Here is a 22,015-nt window from a genome sequence, read left to right as displayed (position 1 = left end):
TTTTTTTTTTTTTTAAGGCATAGGCTGTTTACGTCCACCACTTAGGATGTGCTGTACTTTTTCTCTCTGTATGAGAGAGAAAAAAAAAAGATGAGTCTATATTTCATATAGTTGAACCCCCTACAACTTAAAAACACAAATGTGAATTAGAAAATTAGGTTCATAACGACTCTTTTTTTTTTTTAAGTGAAAGCAAGTTTATTTAGAGAGATACACATTCCATAGGCAGAATGCAGTCCGTCTCAGAAGGCTAGAGCAGCCCAGATTTTTTATTTAAAGTGCGTTATTTTTCACAGTGGGTAAATGATGTGGTGTTTGTAATCACTGAAGCCAGACCTTAGTAACCTGGCAATGAATTAACTGATGTGAAGTACTCGGATTAGAAAAATATTTGCAGGAATTATAGTGAATGCTGAGGACGCATGGCGGAGTGGCTGGGAATATCCCCCTGGAGGCAGAGGCTTGAGGTTCAATTCAAGGCACTTGTCGGCCCTCTGTATCCTCCTTCTGCATTCCTCGAATTCAACCAAGGAGGGAGGGGACTGAAAATATTTTTTAAAAATTTTTTGGAAATTTCCAAAAACCAAAACTTGAATTTGCCAAGCAGTAGCAACGATTTACATATCATTTAAATTCTGTTTACAACTATTTATGTATCGTTTACATTGTATTGGGTATTATAAGTAATCTAGAAATGATTTAAAGCAAATGGAAGGGTGTGCTGTAAGTTATGCAAATACTATGCCATTTTGTATAAGGGACTTGAGCACATGCACTGGGGAACCAATACCCTCTGATACCAAGGGATGACTGTACTAGCTGTATGTGACTTTGGAGCACAGGTCAATTTCTCCATCTGTGTGACTGGGATTATAATGCTTATCTTGTAAGATGGCTGTGAGCACTGGTGATAAACTATGTGAAGGGCTTGGCACTCGAACATGACGGCTGCTATGTCACGCTCACTCTCACAATTTTCTGGCACAAAAAAATAGAGGCTTCACTTATCTTCAACTTATTTACTATTTGGGAAGGGTTAATGTTTGAAGACTGGGAAATTCTTAATTTGGGGCCAAGGTAAAATAAAGTAACTCAAGACCATTGAGTTACTGCCTAGTGCCAGGCATTGCAAATTCAAAGATAAGTGAGCTCCGTCCAGCCTCTGCCCTTAAGTAGCATACATACCTCCTTCTAGCAGATAAAACAGACACTGATTAACAATGTATTATAATGCAATGAGTTCTATAAGAAACATATTGGAAGAACTGTTTACTTTGGCTAAATGAGTCCAGGGTGGCTTCCTGAGGAAGTGATGTTACAGTGAGTCTTGAAGATTATGTAAAAATTCCTGGGTGAGCAGGTAGGTTAGGAGAGCTTTTAGAGCCATTCTAAACAGGATTAGCTCTAGCAAAGGTTCCTTGAAGCGGCCTCCAGAATCTTTATGATCTAATCCCTGCCTGTTTCTCTAATCTTATTTTATTCTGCATTCTCGCTCCAGTCTAACATCAAGTCATAGAGGAGAATTTTTTTGAATTATTTCTTTGATGACTACATCCCCTTTTTTTGTTCTTTCTGGATTGCTCTTTATGTAGCTATTGGGTCACTAGACTATTGGGTCCTCTTACTTATTACTCTTTTTCTCTTCTACTTTTCATCTCTTTCTCTTTTTGCTCCATCTTATTTGAAGTTTCCTTAACTTTATGTTCCAATCCTTCAACTGAATTTTTCATTTCTGTTGTCATGTATTTCCCTCTATCCCCATTCCCATTCCCTCCCCATCAGCAATCCTTCTTGCCTTTTTAATACAAATTTTTTGTTTGTATATATTTTAATAAAAGGCATGTTCTTGTTTTGCGTCCATCTACTTTTAATTTACAATAAGATTTTGTGGTACACATATTCATACTCCTATCTTCCTCTCACATCTAACCTCTCTTTCCCATCCTCCTTCCAGATCCTTAGTGTTACGGTCAAAAATATTATCTCATTCGTCTTCTGTGGCTGCTATAACAAATAACCACAAATTTGGAGCTTAAAATAAGCTGCAGTTCTGCAGGCCAGCAGTTCAACATCAATTTCACTGAGCCAAAATCCAAAATGATCTCTTCATCTCAAGATCTTTAACTTAATCAAAACTGCAGGGACCCTTTTTTTCAAATAAGGTAATATTATAACTGGCAGGGATTAGGATGTGGACGTATCTTTGGGATCAATTATCAACCTACCACAATTATCTATTCATATTTTTATATGTTCATGTAGACATATATACACATGTGAAACATTTTTTCTTTACAAACTAAAATGGAATAATATGGTCTCTGTTTAAATGTCACCTCCTCAGAGTTCATTCTTACCCCTATATCAAAACACAGACCCATAACCCTTTTTTTTTTTAACATCTTTATTGGAGTATAATTGCTTTACAATGGTGTGTTAGTTTCTGCTGTACAACAAAGTGAATCAGCTATTCGTATACATACATATATCCCCATATCCCCTCCCTCTTGCATCTCCCTCCCACCCTCCCTATCCCACCCTTCATTTTCTGCTTAAATGAGCAAAAGTTGTTTCTTTTAATAGCAACAGGGAACCCTGATTGCTACAAATGCTACGAAGAAAAATAAAGAAGGATTAAGGGACAAAGGGTATGGAAATGTAAATTGATATGATGAAGGGACAAAGGGTTATGGAAATGTAAATTGATATGATGAAGGGACAAAGGGTTATGCGAATGCAAATTGATACACCCGTAACCCTTTGTCCCTTCATCCTTCTTTATTTTTCTTCCTAGCATTTGTATCAATCAGGGTTCCCTGTTGCTATTAAAAGAAACAACTTTTGCTCATTTAAGCAGACACTGAATGTATCATAGGTTATTAGGTAACGCACAGGGTTATCAGGAGGATTATGCACACCACTTAGAAGCTACGTGCCTAAAATCACAGCACAGGAGCGGCCCAGTACCCAGACTGTGTCAACACTGCTGGAGGTAGGCACTACAGTCAGAATCTCATCCCTACTCCCCTGGAATGCTGCCCCCACTGCACTGGGGGGATTTCAGGTGGGGCCATCTACTTCCACTTACTTGCTTCCATCACGTGTCAAAATCTGGTATGTTTGAAGTCAGGGAGTGAAAATTCTCCAGCTCTGCTCTTTTTCAAGAGCGGTCTAAATATTCTGGGTCCTTTGAATTTCAATAGAAATGTTAGAATCAGCTCTCAATTTCTCCAAAAAAACCTGGGGGGATTCTTATTGGGATTTTGTTGACTCTATAGATCAATTTAGAGAGAACTGATATCCAATTAATATTGCCTTTTAATTCATGAACATGATATATCTCTCCACTGACGTAAATCTTCTTTAATTTCTTTCAGAAATGCTTTACAGTTGTCATTGTAGAGGTATCTATGACATGCCTCATGTCAAGTTATTTCTAAATATTTTGGTTTTAGAAGTTATTAAAATGGATTTTTTTTTACATTTACTTTTCCAATCACTTGTTGATTATATATAAAAGTAAATTAATTTTAAATTAATTTTGTATCCTGCAATCTTGCTAAATCTCCTCATTAGTTCAAATAGTTGTTTTATAGATTCTTTTAGATTTTCTGCATAATCATGTCATCTATGAATGAGTTTTACTTCTTCCTTTCTGAAGTGTATGCCTTCATTTTTCACTTACTTTATTGCACTGACTAGGATTACCAGGAAAATGTTGAATAGAAATGTTGAGAATAGGGATACTCACTTTGTTCCCAATCTTAGGAAGAAAACACTAGGTCTTCTACCAGTAAGTATGAGGTTAGCTGTCGATTTTTCATATGTACATTTTATCAGATTGAGGAAGTTCTCATATTTCTAATGTACTGAGGGACATTAACATGAATTGGTGTTGGATTTTTATCAGAAGTGTCTTTTGAATTTATTGTAAATAATTTTTCTTATTTATATTTTTAATATGATAAACTGATCAATTTTCTACTGTTAATCCAACCTTGCATTCTTGGGATAAACCCAATTTAGGACATACAGTATTATCTTTTTTATATAAGGTGGGTTCAATTTGCTAAATTGGACAAGGATTTTTCTACCTATGTTTATGAATAATGATGTCCTGTAATTTCCTTTTCTTTTGTCAGGTTTTGGTATCATGGTAATCCTGGACTTGTAAAACAAGTTGGAAGTTTTGCCTACTCCCAGTATTTTCTGGATGAGTTTGTATGAGATTAGTGTTATTTTTTCCTTAACTGTCTGATAGAATTCACCAGTGAAACCACTTCTTTCACTTTCTTTTGACGTATTTTGCCCTTATTTTTTATACTTTAGAAACATATCATTGATGTTAGCCCTTTCTTCTTTTCTAATATTAGCACAAAAGGTTTTAAATTTCTCTGTATGCACTGCTTTAACTACATGCTGCAAATTATCATATAATTTGAAATATTTTCTAATTTTCCTTATTTATTTATTTTTCCCATGGATTAATAAGAAGTGTGTTTCTAATTTTCAATTATTGGGGGATTTTCTAGATGTCTTTATATTATTGATTTCTGATTTAATTTTATTGTGGAATATTTCTATCCTGGAAATTTCAATCTCTTAAAATTTATTGAAAGTTGTTTTGCAGCATGGCATGCATTCCATCTTTGTAAACAGTATCATGTGCACTTGAAAATAATAATATTCTACTGTTGTTGGATGTAGTATTTTATAACAGTTAATTAGGTGAGAGTGATAGATTTTTTCATACCTTCTATGATCTTACTTATTTTGTCTAATTGTTCTGTCAATTGCTAAGAGGGGGATGTTCAAATCTCCAACTGTAATTTTGAGTTTGTTTATCATACCGTTTAATTTCTGTATATATATATATATATATATATATATATATATATATATATATATATATTTGTTTTGTCTCCCCAGTGAACTTGCTCATTTGTCATTTATGATTGTGAAATACCTCTATCATTGGTAATAGTCTGGAAGTATATTTTACCTGATGTTAACATAGTCACTACAGCCTTTTTGTTTATTGGTTGCATGGTATATCTTTTCTCATCCTTTTACTCTTAAACTATTTAAAAATGTATCTCTTCCAGTTTCAAGATTGGTTCAAGATGGCGGAATAGAAGGACATGCACTCACTCCCTCTTGTGAGAGCACCGGAACCACAACTAACTGCTGAACAATCAATGACACGAAGACACTGGAACTCACCAGAAAAGATACCCCACATCCAAAGACAAAGGAGAAGCTGCAATGAGAAGGTAGGAGGTGCGCAATCACAATAAAATAAAATCCCATAACTGCTGTGTGGGTGACTTACAAACTGGAGAACACTTATACCACAGAAGTCCACCCACTGGAGTGAAGGTTCTGAGCCATATGTCAGGCTTCCCAACCTGGGGGTCTGGCAATGGGAGGAGGAATTCCTAGAGAATCAGACTTTGAAGGCTAGAGGGATTTCATTGCAGGACTTTGACAAGACTGGGAGAAACAGAGACTCCACTCTTGGAGGGCACACACAAAGTAGTGTGTGCATCAGGACCCAGGGGAAGGAGCAGTGACCACATAGGAGACTGAACCAGACCTACCTGCTAGTGTTGGAGGGTCTCCTGCAGAGGTGGGTGGTGGCTGTGGCACACCATAGGGACAAGGACACTGGCAGCAGAAGCTCTGGGAAGCACTCCTTGGCGTGAGCCCTCCCAGAGTCCGCCATTAGCCCCACCAAAGAGCCGGGTAGGCTCCAGTGCTGGGCGCCTCAGGCCAAACAACCAACAGGGAGCCCCACCCATCAGCAGACAAGTGGATTAAAGTTTAACTGAGCTCTGCCCACCAGATCAACACACAGCTCTACCCATCACCAGTCCCTCCCATCAGGAAGCTTGCACAAGCCTCTTAGATATCCTCATGCACCAGAGGGCAGACAGCAAAAGCAAGAAGAACTACAAATTTGCAGCCTGTGGAAGGAAAACTACATTCGCAGGAAGACAGACAAGATGAAAAGGCAGAGGACTTTGTATCAGATGAAGGAACAAGATAAAAGCCCAGAAAAACAACTAAATGAAGTGGAGATACGCAACCTTCCAGAAAAAGAATTCAGAATAATGATAGTGAAAATGATCCAGGACCTCAGAAAAAGAATGGAGGCAAACATCAAGAAGATGGAAGAAATGTTTAAAAAAGACCTAGAAGAATTAAAGAACAAACAAACAGAGATGAACAATACAATAACTGAAATGAAAAATACACTACAAGGAATCAATAGCAGAATAACTGAGGCAGAAGAACGGATAAGTGACCTGGAAGACGGACAGGTGGAATTCACTGTCACAGAACAGAATAAAGAAAAAAGAATGAAAAGAAACGAAGACAGCCTAAGAGACCTCTGGGACAACATTAAATGCAACAACATTCGCATTATAGGGGTCCCAGAAGGAGAAGAGAGAGAGAAAGAACCCAAGAAAATATTTGAAGAGATTATAGTCGAAAAGTTCCCTAACATGGGAAAGGAAATAGCCACCCAAGTCCAGGAAGTGCAGAGAGTCCCATACAGGATAAACCCAAGGAGAAACACGCCAAGACACATAGTAATCAAATTGACAAAAATTAAAGACAAAGAAAAAGTATTAAAAGCAACAAGGGACAAATGACAAATAACATACAAGGGAACTCCCATAAGGTTAACAGCTGATTTCTCAGCAGAAACTCTACAAGCCAGAAGGGAGCGGCATGATATATGTAAAGTGCTGAAAGGGAAGAACCTACAATCAAGATTACTCTACCCAGCAAGGATCTCATTCAGATTCGATGGAGAAATCAAAAGCTTTACAGACAAGCAAAAGCTAAGAGAATTCAGCACCACCAAACCACCTCTACAACAAATACTAAAGGAGCTTCTCTAAGTGGGAAACACAAGAGAAGAAAAGGACCTACAAAAACAAACCCAAAACAATTAAGACAATGGTAATAGGAACATACATGTCGATAATTACCTTAAACGTAAATGGATTAAATGCTCCAACCAAAAGACAGGCTCACTGAATGGATACAAGAACAAGACCCATATATATGCTGTCTACAAGAGACCCACTTCAGACCTAGGGACACATACAGACTAAAAGTGAGGGGATGGAAAAAGATATTCCATGCAAATGGAAATCAAAAGAAAGCTGGAGTAGCAATACTCATATCAGATAAAATAGACTTTAAAATAAAGAAGGTTACAAGAGACAAGGAAGGACACTACATAATGATCAAGGGATCAATCCAAGAAGAAGATATAACAATTATAAATATATATGCAGCCAACATAGGAGCACCTCAATACATAAGGCAACTGCTAACAGCTCTAAAAGAGGAAATCAACAGTAACACAATAATAGTGGGGGACTTTAACATCTCACTTACACCAATGGACAGATCATCCAGACAGAAAATTAATAAGGAAACACAAGCTTTAAATGACACAATAGACCAGATAGATTTAATTGATATTTATAGGACATTCTATCCAAAAACAGCAGATTACACTTTCTTCTCAAGTGCACATGGAACATTCTCCAGGATAGAACACATCTTGGGTCACAAATCAAGCCTCAGTAAATTTAAGAAAATTGAAATCATATCAAGCATCTGTTCTGACCATAACACTATGAGATTAGAAATCAATTACAGGGAAAAAAGTGTAAAAAACACAAACACATGGAGGCTAAACAATACGTTACTAAATAACCAAGAGATCACTGAAGAAATCAAAAGGAAATAAAAAAATACTTAGAGACAAATGACAAAGAAAACATGACGATCCAAACCTATGAGATGCAGCAAAAGCAGTTCTAAGAGGGAAGTTTATAGCAATACAAGCCTACCTCAAGAAACAAGAAAAATCTCAAATAAACAATCTAACCTTACACCTAAAGGAACTAGAGAAAGAAGAACAAACAAAACCCAAAGTTAGTAGAAGGAAAGAAATCATAAAGATCAGAACAGAAATAAATGAAATAGAAACAAAGAAAACAATAGCAAAGATCAATAAAACTAAAAGCTGGTTCTTTGAGAAGATACAAAATTGATAAACTTTTAGCCAGACTCATCAAGAAAAAGAGGGAGAGGACTCAAATCAGTAAAATTAGAAGTGAAAAAGGAGAAGTTACAACGGACACCACAGAAATACAAAGCATCCAAAGAGACTACTACAAGCAACTCTATGCCAATAAAATGGACAACCTGGAAGAAATGGACAAATTCTTAGAAAGGTATAACCTTCCAAGACTGAACCAGGAAGAAACAGAAAATATGAACAGACCAATCACAAGTAATGAAATTGAAACTGTGATTAAAAATCTTCCAACAAACAAAAGTCCAGGACCAGATGGCATCACAGGTGAATTCTATCAAACATTTAGAGAAGAGCTAACACCCATCCTTCTAAAACTCTTCCAAAAAAATTGCAGGGGAAGGAAGACTCCCAAACTCATTCTATGAGGCCAACATCACCCTGATACCAAAACATGACAAAGATACTACAAAAAAAGAAAATTACAAACCAATGTCACTGAGCAGTATAGATGTAAAAATCCTCAATTAAATACTAGCAAACAGAATCCAACAACACATTAAAAGGATCATACACCATGATCAAGTGGGATTTATCCCAGGGATGCAAGGATTCTTCAATATATGCAAATCAATCAATGTGATACACCATATTAACAAACTGAAGGATAAAAACTATATGATAATCTCAACAGATGCAGAAAAAGCTTTCGACAAAATTCAGCACCCGTTTATGATAAAAGCTCTCTGGAAAGTAGGCATAGAGGGAACCTACCTCAACATAATAAAGGCTATATATGACAAACCCATAGCCAACATGGTTCTCAATGGTGAAAAACTGAAACCATTTCCACTAAGATCAGGAACAAGATAAGGCTGCCCACTCTCACCACTATTATTCAACATAGTTTTGGAAGTTTTAGCCACAGCAAGCAGAGATGAAAAAGAAATAAAAGGAATCCAAATTGGAAAAGAAGAAGTAAAGCTCTCATTGTTTGCAGATAACATGATACTATACACAGAGAATCCTAAAGAAGCCAGAAAACTACTAGAGCTAATCAATGAATTTGGTAAAGTTGCAGGATACAAAATTAATGCACAGATATCTCTTGCATTCCTATACACTAATAATGAAAAATCTCAAAGAGAAATTATGGAAACACTCCCATTTACCATTGCAACAAAAAGAATAAAATACCTAGGAATAAACCTACCTAGGGAGACAAAAGACCTGTATGCAGAAAACTATAAGACACTGATGAAAGAAATTAAAGATGATACAAACAGATGGAGAGATATACCATGTTCTTGGATTGGAAGGATCAATATTGTGAAAATGACTATACTACCCAAAGCAATCTACAGATTCAATGCAGTCCCTATCAAATTACCAATGGCATTTTTTACAGAACTAGAACAAAAAATCTTAAAATTTGTATAGAGACACAAAAGACCCCGAATAGCCAAAGCAGTCTTCAGGGAAAAAAATGGAGCTGGAGGAATCAGACTCCCTGACTTCAGACTACACTACCAAGCTACAGTAATCACGACAATATGGTACTGGCACAAAAACAGAAATATAGATCAATGGAACAGGATAGAAAGCCCAGAGATGAACCCACGCACCTATGTTCAAGTAATCTATGACAAAGGAGGCAAGGATATACAATGGAGAAAAGACAGTCTCTTCAATAAGTGGTGCTGGGAAAACTGGACAGCTACATGTAAAAGAATAAAATTAGAACATTCCCTAACACCATACACAAAAATAAACTCAAAGTGGATTAGAGACCGAAATGTAAGACCGGACACTATAAAACTCTTAGAGGAAAACATAGGAAGAACACTCTTTGACATAAATCACAGCAAAATCTTCTTTGATCCACCTCCTAGAGTAATGGAAATAAAAACGAAAGTAAACAAATGGGACCTAACAAAACTTAAAAGCTTTTGCAAAGCAAAGGAAATTACAAACAAGATGAAAAGAGAACCCTCAGAATGGGAGAAAATATTTGCAAACGAATCGACGGACAAAGGATTAATCTCCAAAATATATAAACAGCTCAATATTTAAAAAACCAACAACCCAATCAAAAAATGGGCAGAAGACCTAAATAGACATTTCTCCAAAGAAGACATACAGATGGCCAAGAAGCACATGAAAAGCTGCTCAACATCACTAATTATTAGAGAAATGCAAATCAAAATTGCAATGAGGTATCACCTCACACCAGTTAGAATGGGCATCATCAGAAAATCTACAAACAACAAATGCTAGAAAGGGTGTGGAGAAAAGGGAACCCTCTTGCACTGTTGGTGGGAATGTAAATTGATACAGCTACTGTGGAGAACAGTATGGAGCTTCCTTAGAAAACTAAAAACAGAATTACCATATGACCCAGCAATCCCACTACTGGGCATATACCCAGAGAAAACCATAATTCAAAAAGACACATGCACCCCAATGTTCATTGCAGCACTATTTACAATAGCCAGGTCATGGAAGCAACTTAAATGCCCATCGACAGACGAATGGATAAAGAAGATGTGGTACATATGTACAATAGAATATTACTCAGCCATAAAAAGGAACGAAATTATGTCATTTGTAGAGACGTGGATGGATCTAGAGACTGTCATATAGAATGAAGTAAGTCAGAAAGAGAAAAACAAATATCGTATATTAACACGTATATGTGGAATCTAGAAAAATGGTAAAGATGAACTGGTTTGCAGGGCAGAAATAGAGACACAGATGTAGAGAACAAACATATGGACACCAAGGGGGGAAAGTGGTGGGATGAATTGGGAGATTGGGATTGACATATATACACTAATATGTATAAAATAGATAACTAATAAGAACTTGCTGTATAAAAAAATAAATAAAATTAAATTTAAAAAAATTGCATCTCTTCCAAAAAAAAAAAAAAGGGATATTCCTGGCCATCTGCTTTCACTGTCAAGGGCATGGGTTCAATCTTCAATCCCTAGTCGGGGAACTAAGATCTCAGAAGCCTTGGGGCCAAATAAATAAATATGCATCTCTTATAGACAGAATATAGTTGATGTTTTAAAAATCCATTCTAATGATCTCTGTCTTTTAATTTGACCAGATAGTCTATTTACATTTAAGGTGAGTATTGACATGGTTGGATTTAAGTCTACTGTTTTATATCTTCCCATCTGTTTTTTTTTATTAATTTCTTCTTTCTTATCTTCTTTTTATTTAATTGAAAACAAGTTTTGGAATTACATTTTAATTTATCTGTTGTGTTTTTAGGTATGTCTCTTTGAATTATATTTTAGTGGTTGCTTAGGGTTTGCAAAACACATTCCTAACGTTTCTGATCTATTTTGAGTTAATATTGTAGCACTTCATGCAAAACATAAGAACCTTACCCCCATATAGGTCCACTTATGCAGCGCCAGCTTCTAATCATTTATGTTCTAGTTTTCATAAGCATTATATCTACAAATGATATGTCCATAATAAAATGTTATAATTTTTGCTTTAAATAGTTACATGTATTTTTTTAATTAATAAGAAAAAATAACGTATCATGAATGATACATGGCAGAGACTCTGGATTCTCTTGTGTTCTTTCAAAGAATATTGATTTTTTTTTCTTTTTTAATTTCAGAAGAGTTAATCAACCTTGACTCAAACTTTATAATCTGTTTCTCCAGTGATGGGAAGCAGCTGAAATCTCTGTGCATTTTCTTTAGCCTTAATTGTGTTGCTTTGAGTCTACCCCATGCATGTCTAGCTCGGGGCCAGTTAGAGATTTAGCTGGGTCTATACACAGAATATCCGTCTGCCCCTCTCTGGCTCTCTCCTTTCTGGGATTTCCCCCCTGCCCTCCATTTTCAGCAGCTGCGGTTGCTCTAAACCCTGTCCTCTGGTTTTCAGGGCAGTAAAACTGAGGACCTCTGACTATTAGTTGTTCCATGTGACACTGACTGGGGGCTCCCCTCATACTAAAAGCCATAAAAATGGGAATTCAGCCAGTGCCATTCCTTTTCCCAAGGGTCAATCTCCACCCCCGCCCTCCAGTTCTGTCTGCTTTTGGTCATTCTCCAGTATCTTCAGGTAGTTGTTTCTAAAATGTTTAGGCTTACATTTATTATCTGCAAGAGGGTTAGTCTTGCAGAACCACTAGTAATTAATATTTATTGTATTTTATTAAACTATCTGTGACAGACTGGGTGAAAAATCTTCATTTAGTCAAACAGTCAGATAGTTTGAGAAGCACTAACTTAAGAGACTTTGTAAAAGTTCCTGTAACCAAGATCCCTGGAACTATCCTGTTTCTACCATTCCGTGAGCCTGATTGCTCAGCAAACACTTATTTCCTGAGCCACTTTTTTTTGTTGTTTAATGTTGACCATAGGTTATTCTGTTCCATACACAAGGACTATAATTGATACAATATTATCCAAGTTTTCTATAATGAGCATGCTTACTTGTCCTAATATAAAAGAGCAACAGCTGGGACTTCCCTGGTGTCCAGTGGTTAAGACTCTGCGCTTCCAATGCAGGCGGCGCGGGTTCAATCCCTGGTCAGGGAACTAAGATCCCCATGACGCGCTCATGGCCAAAAAAAAAAAAAACAGCCGTACTTACAAATTTACAAATAAAGAAATCACCTATAATCTGGAGACACAGGAGGGAAGCTGGTATCAGCTACAGCTCAGTGTCTTGTGGCTGAAGTCATATGATATCGGAAAATAACTATGGCAGATCACACAGATGTTCAACATTTACTGAAAGTTAAAATTATTGTTTCAAAGTGATGACACAGAATGTCCAAACCAAAAGAGTGTTTAAAAGCATCTCATTCAATTCTCTACTTCATTTTACAGATGAAGCACTTGAGAGGCAGAGACTAGAAGTGTTTTGACCAGAACTACAGAGTCAGAAAACGGTAGAGAAGTGATTATGGAACTAGGACTTTTTTTTTTTTCTTTAATATAGCTCTAGTTTTAAGCACAGCAGTGGTCCTGGCTTCATTCCAATGATTTTGCAATAAGAACTGCAATTGTCAAACACATGTTAGAGCATAAGGACCCATTTTTCAAAAAAAAGTTACACAGATAACAGCAGAGCTGGTCTACAGGAAGTAGCCCTGGGACCTGAAATCCTGCACACCCAGGTCCTCCTTGTGCCCCAAGGGAATAAATTTAATGTTAATTTAGGGTTTGCTCTATTAGCACTATTTATTTCATTTATAAATTGCCTGTGTTGTTGGTTTATAATTAGTTTATTCATAAGCTTTAGGTATTGCCTCTAATTATCTTCCTCGGTACGTTTCGTTTCGTTCCTACACATCCTGAATCAACCCTGTAGGGAGCAGCTGTGGCGCCCAGAGAGCTCTGTGTAGCATCTGGTAGCAAGAAAAACAAGGGCTGAGGAAACAATCTTAGTAATACTTAAGAACACTTAGGTGAGAATTACACAAAAACCTCAAAATATATAGGCTTCATACTTGTCAATACAATAAATTAGCCCCACTGTCCCGCACAGCCTTTTTTTTTTTTTCCTTTAATAAACTGGCTTTTCAATGGAAGGCTTTAAATATTAATTTTCCAAACTACTACTTACAGCCTTTATTAATCTATTCCACTCTTATTCGTCTACTTTATTTATTTTTTATTCTCTTCCCTCTCACCAACTTTCTCCTTCTCCTTTGATTCATCCCTTGATATAATAGGATTCTATTTTCTTTGGCCCAAACCTTTTTTCAGCTACAACTATTTTTCTTCACTATGTTTAAAACCATATGCTACATAAGCCAAGGCTAGACCTATGTGTTCTGGAGCTGCAGCAGGATAATATTTTTGAGTTTTCTCATGTTTCTTAACTTCCATTTCCATCCATTATATTTATTTCTACCCCCAAAGGTAGGAACATTTTAAAAGTTTTCAAATTAAAAGTGGTTTCCTGGGATGCCCAAAGCCTCCAACTAAGTCAAAAAAGGCATTCATTTATGACAATAGTTGCCAACATGGCTTTATTGTTGGTGTGCCGACTACCCAGATGCTTAATCTTATTTCTTTCCATGAATTCATTCAGTACATGTTGGTTTAATGACTCCAATATGTATAAGTCACTGTACTAAATGCTAGATGCTTTAGGACAGGAGGAAGGTAATATTAAGAACCTTTCCATATATTCTCATGTGAAGTTCTTTATAAGGTAAGTAACTACTTAACAGGCACAGTGGCAAACACTTTCAACAACTCTCTTTTTACTCCTCACGATAGTCTAGTATTATCACTTTACTGACTCGGAAAAATAAGTCATTTGCCAAAGGCCACAGAGAGAGCTGGAATTGGAACTCAGCTCAGCTGGACCCCACCACTCCATGATATAAAATCTTTCATGTGTACTGGTTTAGCTTCTGTTCCCAGTGTTGGTCTATCTTTCTTTCTTTCTTTTTTTTTAAGTTAGTTTTTATTGGAGTATAGTTGCTTTACAATGTTGTGTTAGTTTCTACTGTACAGCAAAATGAATCAGCTGTACATATACATCTATCCCCTCTTTTTTGGACTTCCTTCCCATTTAGGTCACCACAGTGCATTAAGTAGAGTTCCCTGTGATATACAGTATGTTCTCGTTAGTTATCTATTTTATACATAATATCAATAGTGTATGTATGTCAATCCCAATCTCCTAATTCCTCCCACCCTCCTCTTCTCCATTGGTATCCATACATTTGTCCTCTACATCTATGTCTCTATTTCTGCTTTACAAATAAGTTCATCTATAACATTTTTCTAGATTCCACATATATGCATTAATATACGGTATTTGTTTTTCTCTTTCTGACTTACTCCACTCTGTTTGACACTAAGTCCATCCACATCTCTACAAATGACCCAATCTCATTCCTTTTTATGGCTGAGTAATATTCCATTGTATATATGTACCACATCTTCTTTATCCATTCCTCTGTTGATGGACATTAGGTTGCTTCCATGTCCTGGCTATTGTGAATAGTGCTGCAGTGAACATTGGGGTGCATGTGTCTTTTTGAATTATGGTTTTCTCAGGGTATATGCCAAGTAGTGGGATTGCTGGGTCATATGGTAGTTCTGTTTTTAGTTTTTTAAGGAACCTCCATACTGTTTTCCATACTGCCAGCTCCGCTCTTTCAAGTAAGCTTTTTGCAGTTCAACTCAAAGATCTTTCCTATCATTTAATCTGTTCTACATCCCCTTCTTTTTTGACATCTGTCGTGGGTTGAATTGTGTCCCCCCAAAATACAAAGCTTAAAGTCCCAACCTCAGCACCCCATATCAAGACCTTATTTGGAAATAGAATTGTTCTAGATGTAATTAATTAAGATGAGGCCATACTGGCATAGGGTGAGCCCCTAATCTAGTATAATGGTATCCTTATAAAAAGGAAAAAATTTGGACACAGAGACAGATATGTACACAGGGAGAACATCATGTTAAGATTGGAGTTATACTGCCACAAGCCAAGAAACACCAAGTTTGCCGGCAAACCTCAGAAAATAAAGAGGAAGGCACGGAACAGATGCCCCCTCACGGCCTTAGAAGTAACCAACGCGGCACATACCTTAATTTCAAACTTCCTGCCTTCAAAACTGTGAGAGGATAACTTTGTTGTTTACACTACCAGTTTGTGATACTTTGTTAGGGCAGCCCTAGCTAACTAATACATCTACACTTAGATGATTCAGAAACCCAAATTTCTACTGTTCTCTCTTTTTCTAACACTCCAATATTCCCTTTCTCCAATTACTTGACTTTTTAGCACAATAACGTGGAACCAGTCATACCGTTGCCAAATGTGAGGTGCAAAGAGTTATCTTTGAAATCTATGATCTCCCTCCCACATTTGGGCAATCATCCAAATGGCTGAAGGGTTAGAAGCATGAGCTTTGAAGTCAATTGGGCTCAAATATCAGTTTCCACATTTACTATCTGTGTGATCTTGGGCAACTCTCTAAGTCTGAGTTTCTTTCCCTGTTAAAGGGGGCTAACACCACCACTACCACATGGAATTTTAATGATTAAGGGAGAAAATACATGATAATAGTTTAGCACATAAACTGGCATGTAGAAAGTACTAAACAAAATTACTTATTATTATCATTATTGTTTCTAAAACAAACTTTAGAATTTATTTTTCATGTGTATTTCAGACACATTTGTGTACATTATGTTAAGTATTATGATCTGCTGGTATGAGAGTGACTCTATTATGTTCTATTTGGTTTGTCTTTCACCTTTGGCAATATCTAAAATTGAGAGGACGTGACCTTAAAATAGTGAACTAAGAGAATCTACATTAGAGAATCCTTGAATCACTAGTGTGCCCTTTAACTTTATCCCTGAGATTAGAACCAGTTATATAACTAGGACATCAAAACAAAAATGCAGCTCCAGTTCTAAGAAGGGAGGTTTCAAACTGATAGAAAAAGCATTTATTAAGGTGAAATATTAAGGCCCATGATACCTGAGTCTAAAAGGTATTTAATCATTTTTCCCCTATATAAATACGTTGTTTGGCAATGATTATTTTCCCATGTCTTTACCAAATTCCATGCCTCCTCCCTAAGATTTTTTTTTGGGGGTGGGTGGGTTAGAAATCTACTAATATGCTTAGCATATTAACTTTGATTAACTTCAGATGAAAAATCTGCTGAAACACTATCACATTTCCTTGCAAAAATACAAACGTGTTAAGGTAAAAAAGACAAGGAGGCATCCATGCCTTTGGCCTTACTCTTTCCTTCACTTAGAATAATTTCTTTCCTTCTACCCTTCCTGTTTGAAATCCTTTCTTTCTCTTTTTTCTGTTTCTTTCTTTTTTTTTAGACAGTTTCAAACGCTGCCACAGCCTAAAGGCCTTCTCTTACCTTCCCACTTTGTACGTCCCCTGAGGCCTTTAGGTAGTCTCCTCTTTGGTTCAAATCTTAATCCCACCACAAACACGAGAGCAGCAGAAATAAACATTCTCATCTTTATAAACTCTGCAGTATTTTTTTTAAATTTATTTATTTATTATCTTCGGCCACGTTGGGTCTTCGTTGCTGCGCATGGGCTTTCTCTAGTTGCGGCAAGCGGGGGCTACTCTTTGTTGCGGTGCGCGGGCTTCTCATTGTGGTGGCTTCTCTTGCTGTGGAGCATGGGGTCTAGGTGCCTGGGCTTCATTAGTTGTGGCGCGGGGGCTTCAGTAGTCATGCGGGCTCTAGAGCACAGGCTCAGTAGTTGTGGCGCACGGGCTTAGTTGCTCTGCGGCGTCTTCCCGGACCAGGGCTCGAACCCGTGTTCCCTGCATTGGCAGGCGGACTCTTAACCACTGCGCCACCTGCAGTATTTTTTTTTTTTTTAAAGCAAAAGTTCAATAGTTAAATGAAAAAGTAAAGTGGACAACTTTTTAGGATGAGTCATGGATGGAAAGAAGCAGTTTCAACACTTTTAAAATGAAAACTTAAAAGTTAAAAATGAACAATATTAATTAAAATTCCAGTATATCACTATTCTGGCTAACTCTACCTCACACTCTTACCTCGTTACTCATCTTTGCTTTCTTCACAGCACTCAAGAATCTAACGTTATCTGTTTGCTTTTGGCTGTTCACTGTATGCACAGTGCTGGCACCTATGAACTGCTTAATTGCTGTCTTGGCGACTTGTCAGAAGAGGAAGTCAAAACACTAGAAAAAGGACGGTACTGATTACATTCGGCTGTATTTCATGTATCTGCGTTGGAAGTGCTGGGAGGGGAATGGCCAATCAATGCAAAATTCAGAATGTTGCTTCCCGGGAAAATCAGAGTTAAAACTGACTTCTCAGGTTGCACTCCTAACTCCGTCAGTCCTGGAAGGCGAAATTAATGCCGGATTTCTCAAATACTACGTTTTCATCTCTATATTTCCAGACCCTGTCCCTACGTATGGTACATTGCAGGTGTTTCAATGCACCTGCTAAATCCCGATTTGGACGGGGTTACGAATCCAGGGGACAATTTAGTGTTAAAAAAGAAAAAGAAAACAAACAAACCTTCTTTTAGAACTAACTATATTAGGAAACCGTAACCAACCACCGGGCGGGCCAGAGGTTACACTTAACTAACAGTCGCCGGGAAAGTGGAATTTGCAATGCGCTCAGAAGTAGCGAGCTTTCGTTTCATGAAAACAGAGAGACGCGCGCGCGGGCGAAGATCACCCACAGAATGAAAAATTCATGAACATTCAGAATGACTTAAAAGTGAAGGGAGAGAGTGTGCAGCTCAGGGAGGCCCAGTTAGTGGGGTCGACAGGAAATTACAATTATAGTGTCAGAAAGGGTTAAAACTGGTGTTCCGACAGAACCTGGGCTCCGCGGGCCTTACAAGATCGCGCAGACAGAAAAGCTTGGCCCTTCTCGCGCTCCGTAGGACGAGTTGTCTGGGCCTCCGCGGGCCACGCCCCTGGCGGGGAATGACGTTGGTAGGCTGCCCGCGTTAGTGCCTGTTGTGCGGTCCAATGACCGCCGAACAGAGTCATGCCCGGTCCTGCTAGAAGGCTAGCAGGACCCCTGTCTCAGAACGGCCTCAATCCGGAAACAGAAATTCTCGAGGCCCGGCACTGCCAGAGCCAGCTCTTGCACAGAAGGGAGTGCACATGCGCTTAGGGGTCCTGGGAAACCCTTAAATACCGTCTTGGGAGTACGTTCGGCCTCTTTCCCTGCCGCCGCGGAGCCGCGCGGAGGCGGAGGCGCGGGGTGAGTGGAGGAAAGGCAGGGTGGTGGTTACGGAACGTGGCTCGCTGTTTTTTGCCTGGGATTGGAGATGAGTATCAGTGCCTAAATTGAATCTTTTTATTAACCAGTTTTTTGCTTTTTATTTTGTAGTGCACTCAAGATTCGGCTCCACCCGTAACCCACCGCCATGGCCGAGGAAGGGTGAGCCCAGGGCCCGGGGTGGTGGTGCGGCCCAGGCGTGGGCTTCGAGCCGGCAGTGCGGGCTCTGGGTCGGCCGTGGCGCCTTAAGCGCGTCTGACCTACCTTGCTGATGACTGCCAAGTGCAAGGCGTTAGATGGTGTGCGGGAACTTCATAATAGCTTAATTTTTTGTGTTTCAGCATTGCTGCTGGAGGTGTAATGGACGTTAATACTGCTTTGCAAGAGGTGCTGAAGACCGCCCTCATCCACGATGGCCTAGCACGTGGAATTCGCGAAGCTGCCAAAGCCTTAGACAAGTACGTGTATCAGTCTCAGTACTGTGGGGTGTTGGAACCGGAACAAAACTGCAGCCGAGGGAAGAAAGCGTGAAGTTCATGGTGTTAGCACAAAGGTTCTGAATGGCATCCGTTCTACAAGAAACCTAGGAAAAGGTATCAGAACTCAGATTTCTAATGGCCCACTTAAAGTGTGTGGGTTTGGAATGGGGATGAGCACTTGATTCTTAAAGTAAAACTACAGTGTTTGAATGATGACTTAAATTGTCGGATACCCCTTCACTCCTTTTATGAGTGAAAACTAACAGTCTGACAAACCTGTAGCTTTTGGGCCTAATTTCACTGCTATTTAGGGGATAGGTGGGAACCTTTATTTAGCACTTTGCAAATTAAAAGCATTATATTAATGTGGTAGAAACATCTGGTTTTGGTATGAACTTTGTACAGTAGTTCTGGAGATCAGTGTGGATGTGGGATAATTGTAAATTTACTCAGGTCTCTGGGTGGGTAACATTGGCAAAACAACTGTTAACTATTAGAGCTGAACTTAAATGTCATGAAAGGGTTACTAAGTTAGGTAAATTTAAGTGTATTCAATTTGTAGGTTGGCCAGTTGAATCCAGTGAAAACAGCACTTGTTGGAAAGTTCCTGGTACGAGTCTACTATTTGTACCTTGAAAATACTCTGCAATATTAAGGGTCTGGGCTAGTAACAGGTAACAACTTAGTAAACTAGTTCCTATATATAAAATTTGAAGTTTTAAGAGTTACTGAAGACGGGGTGATTCTGTAGATGAAGTTAAGGAATATATACTCGGTGGTAGCTACATCAAACTAAAGGTGCGTTCTTCAGTGGCTGCTTATGTTTTGCCAGTGTAGCCAGTGCAAAGATAACTCTTCTAAAGCACAGTAGTGGATTTAGATGTGAATTTTAGCGTCTGCTGTTCGATTTGCATTTCAGGCGCCAAGCCCATCTCTGTGTGCTTGCATCCAACTGTGACGAGCCAATGTATGTCAAGCTGGTGGAGGCCCTTTGTGCTGAGCACCAGATCAACCTGATTAAGGTAAGTTTCTCGCTGAATTTGGTTTTTTGAAAGGCAAATTAGCTTAATGCAAATTGGGCCAGTTAGGGACATGTGTCCACATAAATGCTATCCGTAATGATTTTTGTCATACCAGAGCAAATTTTGTAACGAGCTCTTTGTTTTCTGCAGGTGTGAAGAGCGTCACAAACTTGGCATTCTTGGCTATGCTAAAGCTAGTTCTAGAAACATTTTTATTCCTGCAGAATTAAATGCTAATTTTATGTTGATACAGAACAAAACATAGGTAGGGTGTTGATAGGGGGTCTTGGTGCTGTGTATGATGACAACTGGCTCCCTCTACTGAACTGATATGAGGAAACTGCCATGTCACCCTCTCTGACTACAGCTGCCTTTCATATAATGTACTGTGTTATCAATAGCATGAAAGCCTTGGAGTGTGGTCATTTTTGTTTTTATTCCCCCTGATAGGTTGATGACAACAAGAAACTAGGGGAATGGGTAGGCCTCTGTAAAATTGACAGAGAGGGAAAACCCCGTAAAGTGGTTGGCTGCAGCTGTGTGGTGGTCAAGGTAAGTCGGTACCTGTGTGCGGGGCGAAGGCTGCGCTGGGTAGACGCGCTTCACTGTGAGTTACGTCAAGAATCTCTTCGAAGCAAAAAATGCGTAATCTTCAGCAGACTTAGAAAAAGCCTTCTGCCTTGCAGGAAAGGGAAATAAGCCATAATTAAGCCAGACAATGAATCTGCTTACCTGAATGTGTTTCTGCAGAAATTTAGAAAATGCTGGCAAGAAGAAAGCCATGTTACGAGCCTTATAGACATTGAAGTCTTTAAGGTCCCTGAAAATGGCTATAAGACATTTTAATGGTGGGAAGCATTTTCACGAGCTGTGCTGATTTTTTTAAAAGCTATATTATAACTAGTGCTAACAACTTAGTGGAGTTTCTCAATTTTAGTAAAATCGCGTATGTTTTTTTTAGGACTATGGCAAAGAGTCTCAGGCCAAGGATGTCATCGAGGAGTACTTCAAATGCAAGAAATGATCAAATAAAAAAACTGGGCTCTCGTTCCTCATCTCTGGTTTTTTATTTGGGGCAGTAAAGTAAGGTCCCTGTTAATGAAGAACAAAAGATATTCATTGAAAAATAACTGGAAGCATGCTATCTGTCACCTGGTTCTAAGTGAAAGCCTATTCTCCCAACCAGTAAGTAACTTCAGTGTTGGCAAGTAGAAGAGCCCAAGTAAAGATAGGCTTACAGTGAGGTATTGGTGACCGGGTTTCTTGGGTGTGGACATTTATCACGACTATGACGAGGCCATCCTAGAACCTAGAGAAATGGGTTGAGGCTAGTCAAGTGTGGGTGTCAATAATTTAAAATCCTAAAGCTGGATTGGATTTAGGCTGTGGGACACTAGAAGGTACATGAAGTCCAGGTGTGCTTACGCACATGCCCATTAGGGAAGGTCAGAGTGTCTTATTTACCTAAATATTAGGCACAGAAACAAGATGTGCTTCCGTGTATTTCTAGTCCCTCTAGAAACTCAGTAGGGAGAAGTAATGGTGACCCATGTTCTTCAAGCCTGGATCAAGTTGGGTTTGTTTGTATGAGTATGAAATGTTGGGCCAGTTAGGACTAATGGAAGTCTTAAAATTGGAATCCCTCGTAAATTGCCAACTGGGGTAGTTGCTCTGACCTGGTTTGCCTGTC

General features: G+C 38.5%; 1 protein-coding gene and 1 long non-coding RNA gene across 6 annotated transcripts; one reads left to right on the top strand and one right to left on the bottom strand.

Moving 5' to 3' along the window:
• Window positions 1-17,080: 17,080 nt before the first annotated feature.
• LOC309635017 lies at window positions 17,081-18,558 on the bottom strand. 4 transcript variants are annotated; one of them, XR_014248576.1, is made up of 3 exons: window positions 18,416-18,558; window positions 17,612-17,758; window positions 17,081-17,410 (listed from the first exon to the last, which is right to left on the bottom strand). It is a non-coding gene; the product is annotated as an uncharacterized lncRNA (long non-coding RNA). The 4 variants fall into 4 exon arrangements; XR_014248577.1 differs by having other exon boundaries at window positions 18,436-18,558; XR_014248578.1 differs by lacking the exon at window positions 18,416-18,558 and adding an exon at window positions 18,105-18,409.
• Window positions 18,559-18,704: 146 nt separating this feature from the next.
• Window positions 18,705-21,375, top strand: RPS12 (ribosomal protein S12). Of its 2 annotated transcripts, XM_082405756.1 has the most exons (6): window positions 18,705-18,806; window positions 18,936-18,986; window positions 19,166-19,282; window positions 20,223-20,325; window positions 20,776-20,877; window positions 21,287-21,375. In XM_082405756.1, exons 2-6 carry the CDS (start codon window positions 18,973-18,975, stop codon window positions 21,347-21,349), a joined length of 399 nt encoding a protein of 132 aa, XP_082261882.1. In that variant the 5' UTR covers window positions 18,705-18,806; window positions 18,936-18,972; the 3' UTR covers window positions 21,350-21,375. The 2 variants fall into 2 exon arrangements, with proteins under 2 accessions (XP_082261882.1, XP_082261883.1); XM_082405757.1 differs by lacking the exon at window positions 18,705-18,806 and having other exon boundaries at window positions 18,918-18,986.
• The last annotated feature ends 640 nt before the right edge of the window (window positions 21,376-22,015 follow it).

Source organism: Balaenoptera borealis, assembly GCF_965194805.1.
Source record: "Balaenoptera borealis genome assembly, chromosome: 9".
In the NCBI taxonomy this organism is placed as follows: Eukaryota; Metazoa; Chordata; class Mammalia; order Artiodactyla; family Balaenopteridae; genus Balaenoptera; species Balaenoptera borealis.
Note: the sequence above shows the minus strand (reverse complement) of the source record. Positions and strands in the feature narration are given on the sequence as shown.

Bases quoted from the DNA above. Each gene is read 5' to 3' on its own strand.
- RPS12 (XM_082405756.1), top strand. The intron at 19,283-20,222 runs GTACGTGTATCA...TTTGCATTTCAG, and splicing joins GCTGCCAAAGCCTTAGACAA to GCGCCAAGCCCATCTCTGTG. The intron at 20,878-21,286 runs GTAAGTCGGTAC...TGTTTTTTTTAG, and splicing joins GCAGCTGTGTGGTGGTCAAG to GACTATGGCAAAGAGTCTCA.